This window comes from Microtus oregoni, unplaced genomic scaffold (assembly GCF_018167655.1).
Source record: "Microtus oregoni isolate MIOR12 unplaced genomic scaffold, Mior012 000003F_ref0000135, whole genome shotgun sequence".
In the NCBI taxonomy this organism is placed as follows: domain Eukaryota; kingdom Metazoa; phylum Chordata; class Mammalia; order Rodentia; family Cricetidae; genus Microtus; species Microtus oregoni.
In genome coordinates this window covers 69,175,199-69,198,034 of record NW_024543062.1, presented here as the reverse complement: position 1 = coordinate 69,198,034, position 22,836 = coordinate 69,175,199, and the positions used below count along the sequence as shown (strand labels likewise).

General features: G+C 37.9%; 1 protein-coding gene across 3 annotated transcripts in view; it reads right to left on the bottom strand.

Moving 5' to 3' along the window:
* Positions 1–22,836, bottom strand: part of Dennd1b (DENN domain containing 1B) — a 234,093-nt gene that overhangs the window by 171,809 nt on the left and 39,448 nt on the right. For all 3 annotated transcript variants that reach the window (XM_041648352.1, XM_041648351.1, XM_041648353.1), the window contains exon 3: positions 4,657–4,700. In XM_041648352.1, coding sequence (XP_041504286.1) covers positions 4,657–4,700 — 44 coding nt within the window. The remainder of the gene's footprint in view (positions 1–4,656; positions 4,701–22,836) is intronic.

Sequence of the window (22,836 nt, the reverse complement as noted above, 5' to 3'; positions counted from 1 at the left end):
AGAATAGTTTGAAACTTAAATTTTTTAGTCGTGAAGTGTCTTCACACCACTTGTTTGCAGAACTATTTCAGGCAAGAACTTTAAACACTGAGAAGCAACCAACAATACTTCTTTTTAAAAGTCTGTCTGCTAAGGATATGTTGAGAAAGGAGTGAGCAGTCCCTAAATACAGAAGGGTACAATCAGTGAGTACTCATTCTGCTCATCCCAGGCCTCATTCTGCTTAAATCTAAAGAATTGTTTAAGACTCATTTTTAAAGCAGCATGCAGATATGAGCAAGGCTGATTCAACACAGCCTTGTCCGTGTGAACCCAAGGCTTTATAGCAATTTCAACAGGCATAATTTCCATAAAGTAACATCTAGATATCTTACTCTATTCATCTTTTGTTTCATACTCAACTAACTTCAACTTCTTTTTTTAAAAAAAAAAAAAGTAAAAACAAACTTACATGTAGAGTTCTGACCTGCCAGAGCAACAAACTCTTTAACTAAGACTCCACACTGTTCAGTCTGTTTGGGAGAACCTATATGACGTCACTATGGAAATGTCATTTGTCCATTCTGCTTCCCTCGAACATGCTGTAGAACTTGACTTTTGCCAATAAAAAAGCTTCTGTAAAAAAACTTGTATTTATTTCGACTGCATCACATATGACTTTACTTCTACAGGCTGCCAGAGTAGAGTCGTGTCTGCCTATCTGGACTAAATCATTTGTAGAGTTAGAGCAATTTCATTAATATAAAATAAATATAACTACCCTACCTCTAGAAGCTCACTAAAGTAAAAATTTTCATCCTTGAGCAGAACAGTTATGTCATTTTTAATAGGGTTTCAAATACAAAGTTAATGTTAAATGCATTTTAATATTCAAATACAATGCCAAATGTTTCTTAAATACTTTTCACTGCAAACTTGTGAGAGCATGTTCGTTCCACTGCCAGAAAAGACCTATTCCATAAAACAAAATTTAGAAAATATCACTTTTTCCAAATTAGCTCCCTACTGTTGGCAATGAAAAATTTAAGTTCAACAATTCAAAAATATAAAACACATTTTACAGTAACTTAAGAGTGTAGTCATGCTTTATATTAAATTTCCCAACACTGTACCTGCAAAGGAACTAAACCACATCTTCATAATAATAGTTGACAATCTGATTCTCTTCTCAATACATATGAAGAACATAGTCCTGTATATTCCTACCAACCAAAAGCACACTGACAAGAACTGGCATTCTAATGTTACTAAGATAGCTATAAAATGTTTGAAATATGAAACAAAGTAAGCATCCAAATATAATTATAATTTTTATATTAACCTATTCTCTTTAAAAAAAATCTGATATTCTTAAAAGTTAATCATGTTGTCATAGGAATAGGCCTGTCCAAACACATACATGTGTATGCACACACACCCTCACAAGAGCAGTGAAATAAAATTGACTTTCACATCAAAAGTCAGCTTGTGACTGTACCAAGCAAAAAATATTTTAAAAATTAATTTCTGAATAGTCCATAACTGCTCATAATTATTTTGTTATACTAAAATCAATAAGTTATTGCCAAATAACTTAGATCTTCATAAGTGAGATAATAAATAAAATTACAAAATACCCATATATCAATACTGCTCAGTGTTAAATCATGAAAATCTTTGCATTATCCAAATTTCTTTTTAAGTCAGTCCGGGAGAGAAAAATGAATGAATATATAAAACTCTAAGTGGTCACATGTTCAAGAGGCATTCCTTCTGAACCGCACAGTGAGACAGCTACACTTGGTTGAACATAAAAGACAGTGTGAACTGCCGAGCCTGACTGTCAGGCAGCTAGCTGGCAGCCTCTACAAAGGACACAGCTGAAATGCACACGTGAAAATGTCTTTCCGATGACACACCTAAGATTATAATTTAAACTTTCCAGATACTTCCTACACGATTTGCTACTGAACGGCACGTTGCTAACGTGGCTGCAGTAACTGAGGCATCTGGCCTTTTCCAGCAGCCTTCTCAGTACTTTTATCTATGGAAACGAAAGGGAGGAGGAGGAACCCTGGTCAGGAACTCATCAGGAGTCAGTGGTGAGTGCTCTAAACTTCAAGCTGCAAACTCCTCATCAAAGCCACATCTTTCATTCATACTTTAATGAAACCCCATTATATTTGGCATATCCCTTGAGCTCTTTCTAAACCGAGCTTTACACGGAGCTCTCAGACTAGACTTCCTAGAACATTAATTGCCTGTTTTTCCCACTGTGGTCAAGATAACTTATCATGAGTTTACTCAACTTTCTTTATTTAATATGTCACTCACTCAACTAAATAAACATCTATCCACACTTTATTATGTGACAGCCACAGTGGTATGTGGAAACTAAACGGAAAAAAAAAATGAGAGGGAGGGAGGTGGCAAAGAGGAAGGAGGATGGCTCTTGAGATACAAAAAATAAGCTATGAAATTACACACAGGTGGTTGTAGAAGCTCAAGAAAGCCTCATAAGAATTCATTTTCATGTTGGGGTTTAAGATTAAGGTGAAATCTCAGCAATGTAGTAGCCTAAATAAAACGTGGTCCATAACAATAAAGTCAACACGCCAATGAGGAAGAGGGAAGTCTTATAAAGCCCCACTACTAGATTAAGAGCTATAGGCAATGAATGACTGCTAAGAGAGAAAATCCATCTTCCCCAGGGATGAGCCCCTGATATGTTATCCAGTCCCAAGTGGTCAGCACTAAGAACATGCATATAAGCAATATTAAACTGATTTGGTAGGTTGATACTGTCATATTTATATGTGTATATATTAACAATAGTAATTAAAGAAAACAGAAATAATATATGAAAGCAGTAGGAGGATTTGGAGGTACAGTTAGGGAAAGTGGGAGAGGGGAGCAGGGTGAAGCAGGGAACTGAAGATGATCAAAGTGTACTATACATATTATGAAATGTCATAATGAAATCTATCATTTTGTACAATTACTAAATGCTAATAAAAATCTTAAAAGACTGTGATGATGCTCTGTTGGTGGCACAAGCCTTTAGTCCCAGCACTCTGGAGGCAGAGGAGAGGCGATCTGTTCCAGGCCAGTCAGGGCCACACAGGGAGACTGTACTGGAAAAGACAAAACCAAAGACTGTGAGGACTAAAGTACACTGGATCCCTGGGGTTTATGGGCATCATCGCCACTTACACAGTGAACTGCTCCTGCTTTAGACCAAATGCAGGAACACTGACAGATGCATTCTATCAAAATGCACAAACAGCATTTTATTAACCAAGAGGACCAGCAACAGGTGATCACACTAAAGTCTGCTCAGGTGGACAGGCAAGTATGTATCTTCATATGTGATCCCACAGTTAGGCCTCTCTAGGGTCCCAAGGATTCTAAGGAAAAGTTTTAAAGGGAGAAATAAAAATAATGTAATAACACTTGAAAGGGGACATGAGGATGCTTGTAGGGCAGTGGACAAAAGACACTGAGGAGATAAAGAAACAAGCATTTCAGACCGGTAGAAAGAGTCCAGAATCACTGGAGAATATAAACACACTTAGCTGCTTATGTCAAAGTCACCCCTTCACTGGAAGGACTTATAAGAATATTTACGATATTTATAAATCCATCATTCACTAAAGGCTAAAAGCAACTTAAGAATAAATACCCTTTTTCTTTGAAGTCATGGTCAAGGGCAACAGACATGATCAGTACCTAACATGCCCATTTAATTGGTTCGTTCAAGTTGACTCCCAATTTCCCATCTTTCAGGTTGACATTCCAATCTCGAAAATTATCCTTTCACAATATTCAAAATCATGCATACTATTTCTGAATGAATACTTGTAATGATACCCTTTTGTAAGATTGACTTTTTGCGAATTGTGGGAATCATACCTGAGAACTAAAAGTATGAGCTGGTGAGATTACTTTAATAGTGATACAACTGTTATTATCTCACTTCTTTTTAGGCAAAAGAATGGAACTTATTTATTAGGTATCTGGGGAATTTCACCAAAACAAATTAGCGCAAACTATAATTCAATCTCAAAATGATATTCCCATAACATTAATTTTAAAATATTTTTCTATGCACTCACATCAAAGTAGTTGGGTTTTGGTCATAGTAAGTATTAAAGAACTACAGAAGACTAAAAAATGCCAACCAAGAAATTCGTCCTGTAGTTTCCTTCTGACATTTTAGCTTTCTAAGAAAATAAAGTGATAAAAATTATTCAGAAATAAGGAAATAGTCCTAATATAATTTCTAAATGTAAGTGATTCCAAAATCATTGTGACAAAAACTGATTTATATCATTACACTTCTTTCTAAGTGTACGGAAATAATGCGTATATCCAATCAAAAATTAATAGTGTTAAGTTTTTATGACTAGGAGCTTTTATTGTACCCAAATATATATCCCCTAGATGAAAATGTAGAACTATGTTGAGACCACAGACACCCAGCTGCTATGATTCTCACTGTAAGTACTTCTTAACTCACCTGCAAGGTCACTAACAACTCCTCTGTATATTCTCCACACTTTGTCATTCTCAAATTTTATCAAGAAAAATAATTGCAGCTATTCATATACAGTATCAGCAGTTCATAGTAACAATAGAGTGTTTCAATTTAAAAAGCTTTTAAATTCTGTTCCCAACCTGGTCTCCAAAGTCCTCTGGGAATTTCCACAGTATCGCAGGACCTGCAAACAATCGACACACATCAGTAAAGGAAGCGCAGGAAGATGCCAACATCCTTAAAATGATCAATTTTCATATTTTAACACAATTTTAAGGTTAATTTCTCTGTATCTTATAAGATTAAATATTTTGACATTTAGGTTTAAATAATCCTAGCAACAGAGCGAAATAAAATTCATAACTTAAATTCATGCTACTAAAAATCATTTCTTTTAACAATCTATTTGCCTGCCTTGGGGTCTAATGTAATATAATACATTTTCAATTAAAATACTTTATAAAAACACAAGTTATGGCTTGAAAATAAAATATAAAAGTAGTAAGTAGTAATAATAATCAAACACAGTCTCAGAGACTAGACCAAAACATTCCATTCTAAATTCCCATGAAGAATATACGATGTCAATAATTAGTTTTGCTTTATTCAGTTTTAAATGCTCATATTTAAACTCTAATTCTGAGTAGTAGGAAAGCTACTAGGTAGATTTAAGACAGCCTTTTAAAAATAAGTTTGATTTTGCAATCTATTTCAGGAAGTAAATGTGATTTCTGTGTGTGGATCTCTAGCTGCAGTATTAACAGCTTTAGAAACACTCATACACCTGTTTCCTTTCACTTCTCCCAGACTCCTTTCTAAATGTGGTAAAGGGTGGTGTTGCTGGCTTTGATTAGTACGAGTAAGTATTTAGGTCATGTACGTAATTCTGCCTAAAAGAAAGCTGAATATTTCAAATGAGTTTTTAAAGGGTAATTAAGAATGGATTAATAGCATCTCTGGAAAAGGGCTGCTGAAACCCATGACAGAGCTAACACACCAAGTGCTATCAGTCTCAACTCTACCCCAAGTAAAGGGCCTCAGGGGCCAGAGACTGGGTTCTGTGTATCCAGTGGGCAACTACAGCTCAATTGCACAACTGCCACCATCTTATGGTGCATTTTTAAAACTAAAAATCAGGGTGCAAAATTTCTTAAACATTAATTCCAAATTCCAAAAGACGTCTAGCAGCACTTTAAACATGAGCTGACTACTCTAGTACTTCACACGTAGTTCAAATAAGATTGTTTTTCACTTGAAAACAAACCATGTTTTCCACAAAAAAAATTTAATTAAATAATAATTAAGAAATTAAAGCTTTCCACATAAATCAACACAAATAAGCAATGCAGAAATCTTACATAAAACGAATCATTAGAAATTTATGAAGAGCAACATCAGATGCTTTGTCTTCATTCATATAAAACAAATGTTTACATTTTGGAAATTAATGTGAAAAACATCAAAGATCAAGTGAAAATCTTCAGAAAGAATTATCTTACAGATCCTATAGATAATTACATCCCAAATTGTTTAGGTTTGTGTGGCACTTTTACCAAAAAGGAGAGATCATAAGACAAAAGTCCACAGAAAAATCTTCAGGAAGGAAGTATGACAGTAAATTAGTGGTAATAAAAACAAATCACACAGAGGCAGGCTAGTCACATAGCATGGGATGTGCTTTGAGGCAGATATTTATCTATCCCTTTCCATCAACCGCAACTTTAGAGTCAGTTGCTATTTCAGAATATGAGCAGTTTCTTAGGCCTACGTCTGACCTCGGGTTGGTTACCAGTTGCACAGCCCCACAGTCTGGTTTTACTGCTGGCTGCAGTTAGCTAAATACACTTTGGCTGCCTCGCTTTTCACACACCCCTTGCTCATTCATTCATTTTTTTCTAGACACTACATTTTCACAGAAGGAAAACAAATGACTATATGAAAGGTTTATTGGATTAAACATCTAGTGGAAAATATCCTATTTATTTTCATTAAATAAACCTCATCCTTCAGCAGCATGCAAAACTGCATTAGATTCATGTGCACCCACATTCTGAAATGAATTAACTTAGTTACTGCTTATGTGGTTATATTTCAACTACATGTTTGTAGCATCCTTTCAGAGTACCGCAAAGGAACAAAAGACCTGAGAAAAATAATCCGATTTTGTCACTTCAAACAAAGCCTGAATTTCTCTTCCCTGAGGATTACTCCAGATCCTCATCTGATCTGTCAGGACCGATTTTATGCTGCTCTTAAGGGACAAGGGATAGGAGCTGCTAGTGGGGCTGCGAAGCTGTGACAGGGGCCCTGTGTTCGTCCCACCAGTCAGAGTCCGGGGAGACTCCACACCCTACCTACCCAGAAGCACCGCTGCTGACAAGAAAAATGAGTCACTTCATCCTCACATAGTTACAGCATAAGTACACAAATGCTTGTTAAATCAGTAATCCTGCAGATAGTCAAAATTACTGTTTCCACATGAGCACAAATGCTTTTAAACTGTGATTTTTAAAAATAAAGAAAAATGCTTTAATTTGATATTTCACACTTTCTAGCCCTTAATAAAAAGCAAAAAATTAAAATAAAAATACTAGTGTGGATTATACTAAACAAAAAAATCACAGGATAAAAACAATACTTCCTAATTCCCATCAATTAATAAAATCTCTTTGATTCTGGGGAATTCAAAGATGAGTTAAATATACAGTTTCTTTACTATTATGAATCTAGAAAACCAGAGTTCAGACACTATTTACTCCAGAAAAAACAGAATGTACAATCTTTGTATTTCTCTTGAGTACAGATTTGTTATTTTAAATATATACATCTATTTTTATTTTATGTGTATAAGTGTTTTGCCTGGATGTGTGGATGTGTGGATGTGTACATCAAATGTGCCTGGTGCCCAAGGAGGTCAGAAGAGAGCAATGACTTCACTGAAACTGGAATTACAGACAGTTGTGAGCTACCAGGTGAAGCGCAGCCAGTGCTCTTAAGTGCTGAGCCATCTCTGCAGCTCTCTGATGACAGCTTTCTCCAGATTCACTCACATTACAGAATGTTTATGTGCAAGGAAACTGTGGCCAAAGCAGGAGACGTTCTTAGCCTCCTCAAACAGCTGGCTAAGTAAGACTGGAGCTTTCTTAGCCTCCTCAAACAGCTGGCTAAGTAAGATTGGAGCTTTCTTGGCTCCAGAGAACTTAACTTGGAATATTTCCCAATAATAAATACTTCTGTGGCCCATCTAACTAAGTTCCACCTATTTCATTCAGAACTAAACCCACTGACTCCTGACTCATGAGCAGAATGTCAAAGACTGTCTAGGGTTTGACAATTCAATTGAACTTGAAGAATTCTTCACTTGGTAAATTCAAGAAATGCTGCTAAGAAAGGAATGTCTTTTGAAAATAAATTACTAGAAATTATTAAATAAAAAGTAGTAGCCCTTTTGAAAATGTGTGGTTTTTTTTAACTTTTTCACCTATGGAGATACCATAGCAAAGTTAAACTGGACCCCTACATTTAGGAGAGGGAGCACAAGCAAGGAACTCAGGATCGCGAGGGGTACACCCACACACTGAGACAATGGGGATGTTCTATCGGGAAGTCACCAAGGCCAGCTGGCCTGGGTCTGAAAAAGCATGGGATAAAACCGGACTCTCTGAACATAGCGGACAATGAGGACTACTGAGAACTCAAGAACAATGGCAATGGGTTTCTGATCCTACTGCACGTACTGGCTTTGGGGGAGCCTAGGCAGTTTGGATGCTCACCTTACTAGACCTGGATGGAGGTGGGCGGTCCTTGGACTTCCCACAGGTCAGGGAACCCTGATTGCTCTTCAAGCTGCTGAGGGAGGGGGACTTGATCGGGGGAGGGGGAGGGAAATGGGAGGCGGTGGCGGGGAAGAGGCAGAAATCCTTAATAAATAAATAAATTTAAAATAAAAGCATATATAGACAGAGTATGGTAGTGTATACTTTTTAATCCCAGCACTTAAGAAGCAGAGGCAGGTGGAGATCTATGAGTTCAAGGCCAGCCTGGTCTACATAGTGAGTTCCAGGACAGAGAGACCCTGTCTCAAAAAAAGAAAAAGAAAAGAAAGTGAGTGTATGTGTGTGCGTGCACGTGCATGCATGCGTGTGTTATGACTCTGAATTAAGAAAATGCATTCGAAAAGTCAGGATGCAAGCAAGTCTGTAAGAATTTTCATAATTAGTGATTGATGTGGGAGGGTCCAGTCCATTGTGGATGGTGGCACCCCTGAGGGGTAGTCCTAGGTTTTATGAAAGTAGGCTAAGCAAACCAACGGGAATGAATCAGTAAACAGCATCCCGCCATGGCCTCTACATCAGCTCCTGCCTCCAGGTCCCTCCCTGACTTCTTTCAGTGATGGACTATGATGTGGAAGTATAGGCCAAATAAACCCTTTCCTCCCCAACTTGCTTTGGTGATGGTGTCACATAGCAATAGTACCACTAACTAGGAAAGAGGTCCTCCATATGAACCTTTATTAGATTAAAGGAATCTAATCATCACTAATGGATGATTTGGGCAACAGGAAACATCCTAGCCTGGAGAAACAAAATACATGATATCTTGAATAAAAAGAAAGAGGGTATCCTTTCTAAAAAGTAAGCAAAATTTAACATACCAAGAATATAATGTAGCAGGGAGACATTCTAAAGAGACGGGGCTGGGTTGGCAAGAGGAGAAGTGGCAGCAGCCAAAGGAGAAAGAATAGCCAGGTAGAAGGACAGCACAACTCCCATCTTGGGCATCATGGGAAGTGGCATTCCCTTAGAGATGAATAAAGAAAACAAAAACTGACAAGTGCTGACAGTCATAGAGAAGTGATGGCTGCAGAACGAGCACCTTTTAAAGGTGCACAGCCATAGTAAGAACAGCAGGGCAGAGAAAAGAGGCAGACAGAACCTGGGCTACGCACTGGGCAAGAGGTCTGTGTCCAAGAGAAGGAATGAAGCAAGGCTGTACATGCTGAGAGCAGAGAAAGGAGATTCTGCTAGACGCCCTTTTCTTACATAACAGTATGTACCTGTGTGTGCTTACAGGAACCAATGACCTAATGAAAATCCAAGAGAGAAGAGACCCAAGGTCACTAACAAGGCAGGAGGAGTGGGGTCCTGATCAAGACAATGGCCTGGAGCTTAAGCAGGAGCAGAAATGTCTTCCGTCCTCACAGACAAAGGATGCGGGTAAGCATGGTTCTGAGAGGATCTGAGGAATTGGTGTGGAGGGTTGTATAAAACCTGCTACTTCCTCCCCTCACTCTCATGCTATAGGAAGCTCTCTGAAGTCAGATGAACAAGGAAGCATGAAACCACTGTTCAGGTAATAAGTATTCAGTGTAGATAATGGTTTATTCTTGCATGAAACACCAACAAAGTGGGATTTCCCATCATAATGCAACAGCCAATGTGAGAAGGACATCTGGTAGATTCAGTCAACACTAGGTTTCTGTCAGCCACAACTGATGAAAAGAGAACTTAAATATATGAGTAATTATTAACTATAAATTAATCATCCCATACTAGCTTTAAAAAGTGAAATTTTCAGTAAAATCCATCCATATTGTATATTATTAAAAAACATACAAATACATTTGAAAAGGTGATTTTTCAGACCAATGACTATTTTAAAATTGCAAAACAGAGAAGATAAGTAATGGAAGTATATGTGAAATAGCAAGGTGGGGTGCCGGTAACGTGAACCCTTCCGTCACCCTCAGTGAGGGGACTGAAATCCAGCAGCTCAGTCCATCTTCCCCCACTCTGAGTTAAAATGAAGAGCAGCCTCATCTGCCTACCTACGTGTATCACATAAATATCCTTCATGTGCAAGTAAGACATATTTAAATCATATAATTAGATAACCAAAGTTAAAATTAGAAATTCAGTCATATCTGCGAAATGTTTCAAATTCATAATCATTGCAATTTTATATCCAACCTGATGACAAAGGATTTAAAAACACTTCCTATACAGTTACTTAGGTCCTTGTTGAAGCCAGAGGCCAGAACAATCAATATCTTACATTTTCCCAGCATGCACCACAGCAAAGCATAACTTACAGCACTGATGAGGAGCTAGCACTCATTCTGATAGTTTAGTAATGCAACTTTGTGATTCACACACCCATGAACTTTATAATATCACACATTTTAAGAACATAACCAATATTGGAAAAAAGAAATTGATTTCTAAAAATTCAAATTAGAGAATATTCAATCTTAACAAAACACATAGTCAGATGTTTGTACAAATTATTTAAGTTAACACATGAGAGGTAACAGACAAGCCACTCACCAATGTGTTGTGTCTGAGCATAACACAATGAATACATCCATTGAGATTCACAGGTGCCCAGTAAACAGGCAAAAATATTATGAGAATTAAAATTCATATTTCAAAATATATCATTAATATAAACTTTTATTAACTTCTTAAAGATCTAGTGAGCAGTTCTCTCAACATCAGTGTGCAACAGAAGTGTCATGAAAGCTCTTCTTACAAGCCAGATTGCTGGATCTCACACACAGAGAAACTCTAATCCAGCATACATGGGTCTAACAAGCCCCATATGCTGTTGTCCCTGCTCATCCTGTAAGGATCACAGCTAAAGAACTAACAACAGACCACATCCATCTCACAAAGACTAGCATTAAGGAATTTAATATCTGTTAGCTATAGATTCTCTAGGCTGTGTTAGTACTTTGGAATCCCCTTTCTTTTTAAAGAATGACTTATGTGTGTCTATGATGTGTATATATGAGTGTATACAAACACATGCACAGAAAGGCCAGAAGATGGCGTCAGATCCTGCAAAGTTAGAGTTACTGATGTTTGCAGAATTCCCAGCTTGTTATTTGTTACGAAAGTGCTGAAGTTCAAACTCCAACACTCCTGATTAGGCAGCAGGCACTCTTAGTCCTAGAGCTGTCTGTCTAGCCCCTAGAGAACCCTTTAGTATGTGCAGATACACCATACACATGTGTCTTCACAGAGCTAGGAAAATCACCATCAATCACAAGTAGATCAGGAGATGATTCAGTAAGAAAAACACTACCAAATGTTTGGAAAAGTCTATCATCATAATAAATACTAACATCATAATTCTATTTCCAGGCCCAAGTGAAAAGAATCCCATCAAAATTGTTGAATTGTTTAATGGTATTTGGGGTAATATCGTTTTAGCAGCAACCATGGAGGACTACAATCTTACAGTTATACATCTACTCACATATGCTAACAATCCCTCTATCCCTAATGCATATGTATATGTACAGGTATTCCACTAGAGCAGTGGTTCTCAACCTAATACAGTTCCTCATGTTGTAGTGACTCCCAACCATGAAATTATTTTTATTTCTACTTCACAACTGTAATTTTGCTACTATTATGTATTGTAATGTAAATATCTGTATTTTCTGGTGGTCTTAGATGACCCCTGTGAAAGGGTTGTTCAACAGTTGCCCCCAAAGGGGTCATGACCCACGGGTTGAGAACTGCTGATCTAGATACTCAAGAGGGATCTTTTTGTACCTCACACTCTCAGTTATGTGAGGAAATACTTTTTGCTGTGTTTTCTTATGATGATTTATTTCATGCAATTTAAATGAATAGCTCTATTTCAATAACCTATAGGATAAACGAACAGAGAAGATAACTGTAGACATGAAAAACTATTTGAACTCTTTATTCATATTTTCAAGAAAAGTTCATGCTCTATAGACAGAGTTTTGTGAAGGAAAGAGTCTTAGAGTTGTGTGTCCTTAGGTGTCTCTGCAGTCAGACACTATTGCAGGGAGGACTAGAGTGCAGGTGTCTCTGCAGTCAGACACTATTGCAGGGAGGACTAGAGTGCAGGTGTCTCTGCAGTCAGACACTATTGCAGGGAGGACTAGAGTGCAGGTGTCTCTGCAGTCAGACACTATTGCAGGGAGGACTAGAGTGCAGGTGTCTCTGCAGTCAGACACTATTGCAGGGAGGACTAGAGTGCAGGTGTCTCTGCAGTCAGACACTATTGCAGGGAGGACTAGAGTGCAGGTGTCTGCAGTCAGACACTATTGCAGGGAGGACTAGAGTGCAGGTGTCTCTGCTTCCACTGCTGCCCTGCTGCCCTCTACGAAACACAGCTCTTTTCTCACTCACAGGCTGTGGCTTAAAATGCACTCACAAGGTGGGATTACTTTATTTTTGCCTATGAGAAGATATTTTGAACAAATCAATTCTTAAATTATTAATGCAATGAAAAAGTCTAAACTCTACAGTGTCCTATAGAGAGTACCTGAATGTAAAGAAACCTAGAAAAGGATATTAATTACTAATAGTACTCAAACACTATTTCACTATCATTAATATAATTCATCGCTTAATAGTATATGTTTAAATCATGTATATATGATTTGAAGAGAAATTAAAGCCTTGTTTTAGTATGTTTCATACAGCCACTTGTAAAAACAGGCACACTTGTATTTATCACTTTACATACCTAATATAAATATTTTAGAGCAATTTTAAAATGTGTTCAATTTTTCACCGTCTTAAAAATGTACATGAGCAATTGTCACAAGAAGTCTAGTTCAATACCCCATGCTGATGACCTATTCTAAACAGTCACATTGATAACCAATCTACTTCTGTAAAATATTTTGGGTGGTTTTGAAAACTCCAACCATACAAACCAAAGTTTATTTTTTTCTAAATATTTCTTCTAGAATGATCTAAAATTAGTATCACAGTTCGAAATGGGGATGCTCTTTTTGCTTATATATTAGCAAATTCCAACCGGTCAAAGGAAAGAGGACTTCAAAGAACCTTAAGAAAATATAATCCACCATATAACATATTAGCTACATCATTTTGCTTCCTCCATTCTTTTTAAACAAGCCCTATTATGATAAAATGAGACCCCTCATCAATCACCTGATAGAGTAATTCCAAACTTAACCAAACAGGGCTAATGGGTGAGAATTGAATTGAAAACACCTTGACAAAGAAAGCAATTTCTTTTCTTCGCACTCCTCTGAAGCTGTGGGTGATCATGGTAATCGAACCATCAACAGTGAGGGGCCATCTGTCCCAAGGGCCCTTCAGGAGAAGGTTTTTTTTTTTTAAAACCAACAAACAAAAAGGAAAAGAAATGCTGTACCACAGATGTTCAGTCTTGATTAATCTATGACAAGGAGCTTACAACTGAGAATCAATGTTTTGACGTTTTTCAGATACCAATCATTAAAAGCCAACACGAAAGTTTTTATAAGAACACAGAAGAAAAGGTGAAAGATGCTTTGCGTTATGACCCGGACAGCCGCAGCTAACAGTACAGCAAGGCCTTATCACCTACCTTCCTGACTTTCTCAAAGGTGAGAAGCAACACTTTAAGTTAGAGCGTTAGTTCTTTGTGATTCTTTGTACACAATATGACGTTAAAAAATATATTTTATTAACAATACTGAGTATACTTAATTCTCTGAACTAGTGAGAAGAAATAACTTGATCATTCAGAAATACAAACTTAACCTATCATAAGGCACTTTCATTTTATTCATAATTATTTTAAATGTTAATATTACATCAAAATATTATGAGTTGAAGCACAACCTTGGTCAAAGGCTTTCATATTTAACACAAAGGTTACAAAGTATAACACACTCTCACACTATTAGACATAACAGAGTTTTAGTCATTATAAAATAAGCAAAAGTTTGTGATTAGAATAATTAATTATAAAAATGGAATTCAAAAGTTGTCAATATGAAAATATGTTTAATATGCAGAGTATAATTAGGGTAGAAACTGCACCCATAATAAAATATTACCAGATTAAACACACTGTACATTTTTGTCTAGAATACTTTCAAGTTAGAATCACACTAAATGGGGAATCACTTTAACAGTGAGATTCAATAACAAAGTTACTCTAAATTAATTAATGTTTCACGTCCTTTATCTTTGTATTTGTCAAGCCTGGGCCTATGCTCTGTGACCTCAGGCACATGGCAGATTCAGGAACAAATGCCTCGGAAAAAGTCAATTTAGATCTTGCCAAATGTCACACCTCATCAAAGGCTTAAGATACTAAAATAATTGAAACATCATGTATAATAAACACAGGATCAATTTCTATACAATAAGGATGATTCAAAACAAAATATATGCAAACAGTAAGGTTTTTTTTTGAAAGGGGAGCTTTAAAAATCAGAACTTTCAGAAATATGACCTCAATAACTAGACAGCACACTGGGCTGGCACAATGACTCTGGGGAAAAGAGACAGCCACCAAGACTAACAACCTGCATTTAAACACCCACATTGTGGAAATAGGAAACTGTCTCACACAAGCTGTCCTCTGACCTCTGCACATGTGTGATGGATGTATACACACACACACACACACACAAGGCAGGCAGGGGGACTAAACAGATCATATATATATATGGTATGCAGAAGAGAGATACAGTGAACCGAAACAGACATCAATGAGAGCAAAGTTAGACAAGCACAGGGAGGTAAAAGGCAGAAACAAAACAGGAGGAGAGAGGGAGAGAAAGGGATAAGAAGGAGGGGAAAGAGGGAGAGGTGGAAGGGAAGAAAGAAAGGTAGGGATACGAGTATGGAGGGGAAGGAAGAGACAGACTGAGAGGAAGAAGGACAGGAGGAAGGGGTTATGTTAACTGTCCTAGTCAGCACTGTCGCTGTGATAAAACACTGACCAGAAGCAACTTGGAGAGGAAAAGGTTTATTAAGTCTTCCAGGTTATTGTCCATCATTATGAAAATCCAGGACAGAGCTAGAGAAAGGAACTTGGAGACAGGAACAAAAGCAAAGATGCTGGAGGAACAAACAATGAGGACTAGTTTGTGTGTTCTGGCTTGCTCAGTTACTTTCTTATACATCACAGACCCAAATGGCCAGGAGTAGCGCTGTTCACAATGGGCTGGGCCCCAGCCTTCCCACATCAATCAGTAATCGGGGGGGGGGAAAAACCTCCTTCCCCACACACACAAGAGTTAGATGGAGGTGATCTCTCATGAGGTGGCTCTAGTTTGTGTAAAGATGACAAAAGGGAGCCAGCACAGTGATAAATCCACTTCAAAATCGAAAGGAATAGACCAAGAGAGAGATGTGTACAATGGAAAGGAAGAAAATAATATGAGAAGGATTAAAGACTACCAAAACTAATGAGAGACACAATATTCAGAGTGAGGAACCACAAAAGAGTCAAGTGGGATTTCCAGAAACAGCGGAGACATCACAATGAAATTAAAACATAAAAAGCTACTTCCAAAATCTTCCTAGAAAATAAAAAAAAAATATTTTATTTATAGGTCTCACAGCATACTTCTTAATAGCAGCAATGAAGGACAAAAAAATTGGAATAAAATGTTCAAAAGCTCTAAGAAAGCATGTTAGTTGTACAAAAATTATATGAACAGGAATATAGCCAAAATACACTTTCAGAACAACTGAAAGGAATAAGCATTGCTAAAAGATATACGCAAAGGCCAACAATATGGCAGGACACAGAAGCAATGTGCACAAATGAAGAGTTTTCTGTGTACCAACAACACACAGAGTAAGAGACTGTGGAAACACTACCATTCACAATAGCCTCAAAGAATCTTGAGGAATAAATCTAGCCAAGAATGTGAAATACCTCTAAAATGAAAATGTCGAACTTCTCAAGAAAGAAACCAGATCATGGAAAGGTATCCCATGCTCACAGGTTGAGAGAAGTAACATTATGAAAATGACCTTTTTTTACCAAAAGCCTTTTACAGATTCAATGCAATCTCTATCAAAATTCAAATGCACATCTCATTCATCACAGAAATAGAAAAACTGACCCTAAAATTTCTTTTTTTTTCTTTTTTTCTTTTTTTTTTTTTTTTTTTTTTGATTTTCGAGACAGGGTTTCTCCGTAGATTTTGGCTCCTGTCCTGGAACTAGCTCTTGTAGACCAGGGTGGCCTCGAACTCACAGAGATCCACCTGCCTCTGCCTCCCGAGGTTTGGGATTAAAGGTGTGCGCCACCACTGCCTGGCCCTAAAATTTATATGCAACCACAAAAGACCCCAGAGAGTCAAACAATTCTGAACAAAAAGAACAATGCTGGAGGTATTACCATCCATATCTTAAGATATATTACAGAGCCAAAATAAAAAAGAATATGGTACTGGCACAAATGGAAATGCAGACCAATGAACAAAATCAAAGACCCAAACTGAGTACACACAACTTTAGCCATTACGTATGGACAAAAAATGAAAAAGTATTTACAACAAATGGTCCTGAGAAAACTGGATATCCACATACAGAAAAAATGAAATTAGACCCTTATCTATCACCATGCACAAAACCTAACTCCAATTTCCATATGTTGAAAAGAAAGTTTGTAAGAGCCAGAGATAGTGCATGGCTCCAAGGAAACAGTGTCTTCCAGGCACAACAGAACTGCTGCACATAAGAAACCAGAGACTGTGACATCACGCAAAATACCTGCACAACTTCAAGCCAGACAAACAGTTCACTGTGGAGAAGGGAAAGCTGGCACAAAGCCCCATCCCAAAAAGCTATTTATAATCGATACCTGCTAGGATTGGGAAAGCCAGTTTTCCCCACTGAAGTGACAGTGAAAAATATACATCAACCACACTCCAGGAGCAGCTGGCCAACACAAAAGGGACTCCGTGTTTTTGTGTGTGCTATTGTTTTTGTTATAGTTTACTGTATTTTGTTTGTTTTCTTGGGTTTTAATTATTGTTATTTTAGAAAGAAACAAGACTTTGAGTGGGTAAGGAGGTAGGGAAGATCTGGGTGAAGTTGAGGGAGGGGAAGGAAAATGGTCAAAATACGTTGCATAGAATTTTTTTAAAAATTAATCAGTAGTGTCATCTCTCAATCCTCATCATAGATGCTTCTTTTCACAGTAGATGGCAATTAACACAGAAAACCACAACTGGCCAAGCTGCAGAGAACAAGAGTCTGTGGAGTGCTCAGCCCTAAATGTAACATTCATATCACGGCCCCTCCTCCCAAGGCTCAGGGATAATGGCAGAAGAGAAAACTGAAAGACTCTAAGAGCAGAGGCCTTAGGTGTCTACAAGGAAACAGTGTTCTCCAGACACAACAGAGCACATATGAACTCCTGGCAACTGTGACAGCACGCACAAGACCTGGGAAGCCTCAAGCAAGTCAAATCCAGCAGAAGACCACACATCCAAAAGTGCATGGGCAGCAGGAACTGTGCTTGATGGTTTAAAAATCTAAAAGAAGTCCTAAAGGTGGGTAGGTAGGGAAGAGGGTGTGGATCTGAGAAGAGTCGGGATGATAATAAGAAAAACGCACTGTATGAAATTTTCAAAGTATCAATTTCTAAAATGAGGAAAAGATAACTTTGAGGAAAATACCTTCCTAGAGGGTATTCAGAATTGTCTTGAACCGAAGGTGGGAATATATCTTTAACCTTTGAGGTCAGCATTATGACTATTAAGCATAATGCTAATAATACAACAGGATAATTTCCTAGAAGTAGGGAAAAAAAACCTAATAGTCTGAATATGCTTACTAATAATTAAGTCCTAGGACAATTTTTACCCATTTCCTTAAAACATAATTATTAGTTATTGGGGTTATAATTTAGGAGTCAATTGTGCACTCAAATAGAAAACAGCCACTGGCCTGGAGGCAACTGGACTGGTTCTACCAATTCCAGGAAGACATCATGTTTAGGAGGTCAACTGACCGTGTAGGATGAACAGATAATCAGACATCATTGGAGACATGTGTGTCAGGCTCCATTCCACTGAAGCAGGCATGTCTGCATAGCTTCCCACATACAGAGACTGCTCCAGGTCTGCCAACCTCCCTCCTAATGGTCCACTCAACATGACAATACAGCTAAATCTCTCCTGTAAGAATGCAGTCCTTTGTTTCTCTGCCTAAAATGGCAAAATAAAGAATTAGTTACTTCCCATGGTAATTTAAAACAAGCATAGCATTCTACAGCTATTCTCTCACCTGAAATCATTTCCTATATGCAAGGCAGTGTTCTCAGCTCTTGTCCGAAGAACTACCTAAAAGACTTCACTTTTAAAATTGGCTCCAGTGCATACATTAGTAGGCGCCAGGTTTTTAGTTTTTCTAAAACTTTCTTCTCCAAGTAAGTTTTGGTTGTTTTCTGTTTTTGTTTTGTTGTTGTTGCTGTTGTTTTAATTTCCAAAATGATCCCTTGACTCCCATGCACACATTGTTAGGCGTCTGTAATTTTTTTTTAATTTCCCCAAAATGAGAGTTTGCACTTCATCACTGCCCTAATCTTTGAAAATTTCTCAAGGCTGGAGAGATAGTTCCCTCTAGAGCAAGTGTTGCCCTTGAGAGACTCCAGGTTCCGTTCCCAGAACCCACATACCATCTGTAACTCCAGTTCCAGGGGATACAACACCTGTCCTCCGTGGACATCAGGCACATACATGTTGCAATTACAAGTACACAATCAAACACTCATTGACATAAAATAAATCTAAAAATAATGTTTTAAAGAAAGGAAAATATGTTCTCAAACCTTTTGAGAACCACATCCTCTTCTTATTTCAAGTACTTACTGACACTGATACTCAAAATCGAAGTGATACAGATAACACTGGTGCTACACTCCACGAGTTTCAGAATGGACAGACAGCATTTGGGCTTTCAACTGTTCTGGTTAGCAATGCTAAATTGTCTAGTCTATGCAGATATGCAAAAATGTGAAAATCTCCCAAATCAGAAACACTTCTAGCCCCACAGAAAGCAGAATGCTTCCACAGACGCTCTGTGCACAAGCAAGCATCTTCTTCCCGAGCCGGCGTCTGCCCCACTTTAGGACTCAGGCGCCTCTTAGTATCTGAAACTGCATCCCGATCACCTCACTTGAGGAATGGAAGCGGGCACCAAAACCTGTAAACCCAGAATCAGCTTTACTATGCCTTCCTGCCTTCTGTATCCTCTGTATCTAATCAGCTCCTAATCACATTAGTCCTCGCTGGAAACACAGCTCCCATCCATGCCTCCTCTTCTGTCTCACCCCACTGTAAAGCCATATTAGCTGACTAGTCTTCCGGACACTTGGCTCCTCTCACCCAGCTGCAATGAAGTCAATCTTAAGAGTATAATATGCTCTCCACAGAAAAAAAAATATTCAGAGGCTCCCTACTGCTGACCTGAACAAAAGATCCTTAAGGACCCAGTCATTGATGACTCAATAAGATATTCAATTTTTAACAATAAATAGATCCATATATTAAGACCAATTAATTGAGGCAAGACTCTACACTTCCTGATTCCATTCTTCCTATCTAAAAGTATTTTCACCACACTCCAATAAAATGTCTTATCGTTCATACATTATTCCCAATTCTGAGGATTTATTTATACTCCTACAGACAGTGAAACCCTTTCTGGAAATGCTATGTTCCTTTTTGCACATTTCCCTGAGTTCTATCATTACTCTGGACTTAGGCCATGAGGCCTTCCCAAGCCCTAAATGGCAGCCTGTTTCATTTGCAGGCATGTCCAGCCAATTTAAAATACTATACTGCTTTATACAGCTAAAATATTTCACCTCATAACTAAACGTCCTGAAGACAAAAATCATATTTTATATTCCAAATGTTTGCTTCATAAGAGTAACCTTTTCGGTTTCTTAATTGAAGGTTTTCTTTCTCATTCTCTTTTCAATGGATTTATATAATTCCTCCATAAATATCTATTTATTTAACAAAAATTTCATCATTTTATTTGGATAATACTCAGACTGATCTAACATAAAATCTGATTATGATTTAAATGGAATCAAGAATAGTGGTATTGCTGAATGGTTTCTGTCATCTCAACACCAATTTAGACATCGCTAGGAAGACAAGCTCAGCTGAGAAAATATCACTATCAGAATGACTGCACACAAGTCTGGAGGGCATTTTCTTGATTAATGATTGATGTGGGATGGTGCCACCTCTGAGCAGGTGGTACTGAGGCATACAAGAAAGCAAACTGATCAGGCCATCAGGAGAAAGACAGTCAACAGCGCTCCCCCAGGGCTTCAGTTCCGGCCTCAAGGTACTGCCCTGCTTCCTTTAAATGATGAACTGGAATGTGGAAAAGCAAGCCAAATAAACGTGTATTGTCTTTGGCTGTGGATGCTTATAGCAGTGATAAACAGGTGGGTAGCAGAGAGAATGTTTTGCATATCTTCAGAACATCATCTAAAGGTAACAAGCACATCAGCAAGGGAAAGCCATGTTACCAATTGAGAAGGCACCACACTTCATGAAAGAAATGGGAAATAATTAGTACCTAGAAAGAAAATGTCCCTTGAACTTGTCCCAAAGTGTTTTAGTTAGCCTTGCAACATATATCATAGTAGGATCAGAATCAACTGTAAGATCTTTTTTTTAATTTATTTATTTATTAAAGATTTCTGTCTCTTCCCCGCCACCGCCTCCCATTTCCCTCCCCCTCCCCCAATCAAGTTCCCCTCCCTCATCAGCTCGAAGAGCAATCAGGGTTCCCTGCCCTGTGGGAAGTCCAAGGACCACCCACCTCCATCCAGGTCTAGTAAGGTGAGCATCCAAACTGCCTAGGCTCCCACAAAGCCAGTACTGTAAGATCTTGATTATTACTGAGGTCACCAAAGAGCTTTACTCAGTGTAAAATAGAACAAATGTGTATCATGCTAAAATTTAAAACTTATAAATTAACAAACTAGAAATAAAAAAAGAAAGAAAGAAAAAAGAAAACCCAAACATACATTTTATTGCACCAGTTCCCATGCTGTACTGTTTAACGCTCTGGACTCTGAATCCAGCAATCCGAGTTTATATATCGGTGGAACTGTTCCTGGAGGAAGAAACCTGGTCAGTCATCCTCATCAACTCAGACCATGGAACCCAATATAAATGGGCTGCACATGCATGCTTCAGCATGCCGGGGCATGTTTCTTTTCATGTTTCAAACATTTTACTAATCATCAAAGTAATAATGTTATGTGAAAGAGTCTCTAAAAGAATGGAAGTACAAAACAATAATGTTTCAGCATCATTATAAAAATAGTTTTGACCTCAAGAACTGAAGAACTGTACCTCACAGCACCTATATGAGGCACTTTGAGAAGCCCAGACGATATAAGATCCCCTGAAACTCAAGTTGTAGGTAGTTGGGAACCACTTGATGGAGATGCTGATAACTGAACCTGTGTCCTCTGCAAAACCAGTGAGTGGCTCTTAATCACTTAGCCACCTCTCCAACCCTAATAATTTACTACAAAAATATATTCCTTCACCAGGTAGTGGTAGCACAAGCCTTAAACCCCAGCACTCAGGAGGCAGAGGAAGGCAGAGCTCTATGAGTTCAAGGTCAGCCTGGTCTACAAAGTGAGTTGCAGGACAGCCTGCACTACACAGAGAAACCCTGTCTTGAAAGAACATAGAGATTGATAGATCAATAGATGATAGAGATGATATATATAGATACATATATTTTATAGGTAGAAAAGGTAAATGGCCTATTTCAAGGTTAAATATATTTAGATTATTTTGTAAATGTTCCAACATATTTGGATAAAGTGAATGAATGGAGTAAATCTACAGGAAATGCAAAAATGTGGCAGAAGACAGAGCCCATGCAATTTCTCAAAGCAACAGGTATTATATTTTCTACTCAAATGAATTGTGGGTTTATTCTTGAAAAAAATAAATAAATAGAAGGAAGACATTTTTATTTGAGTATTTTTATTATATTTCAGTTTTGCGTGTGTGTGTGTGTGTGTGTGTGTGTGTGTGTGTGTGTGTGTACGCGCGCTGGCATATGCACAAGGACAAGTGCCTTCAAAGTTCAAAAGAGAGTATCAGCTCCTGGCATTGGAGTTACAGTCCACTGTGAGCCACCCACCACGGCTGCTGCAAACCAGTCTGGTCCTCTGCAAGAGCTTGAGGGACTCCACAGTTGAGTCATCTTTCTAACCATGAAAACATTCTTGAAGATTAGCCAAAAAGGAACTAGAAAGACTGCAGCCTTTACAAGCTTTGGTATTTGCAGAAGACCTAAGTTCAGTTCCTTACACCAACGTGGCTACGTGCAAGCATCTGTAATTTCAGTTCCAGGGGATCTGACACCTATTTTCATTCTTTCAGCCTCCTCAAGCACCAGTCATGCACCAAGTATACATACACACATGCAGACAAAATACTCACATAAAATAAAAATAAATATTTTTAAAACTTAATCAAAACAGAACCAACCACATATTTGAATTTTTTTGTA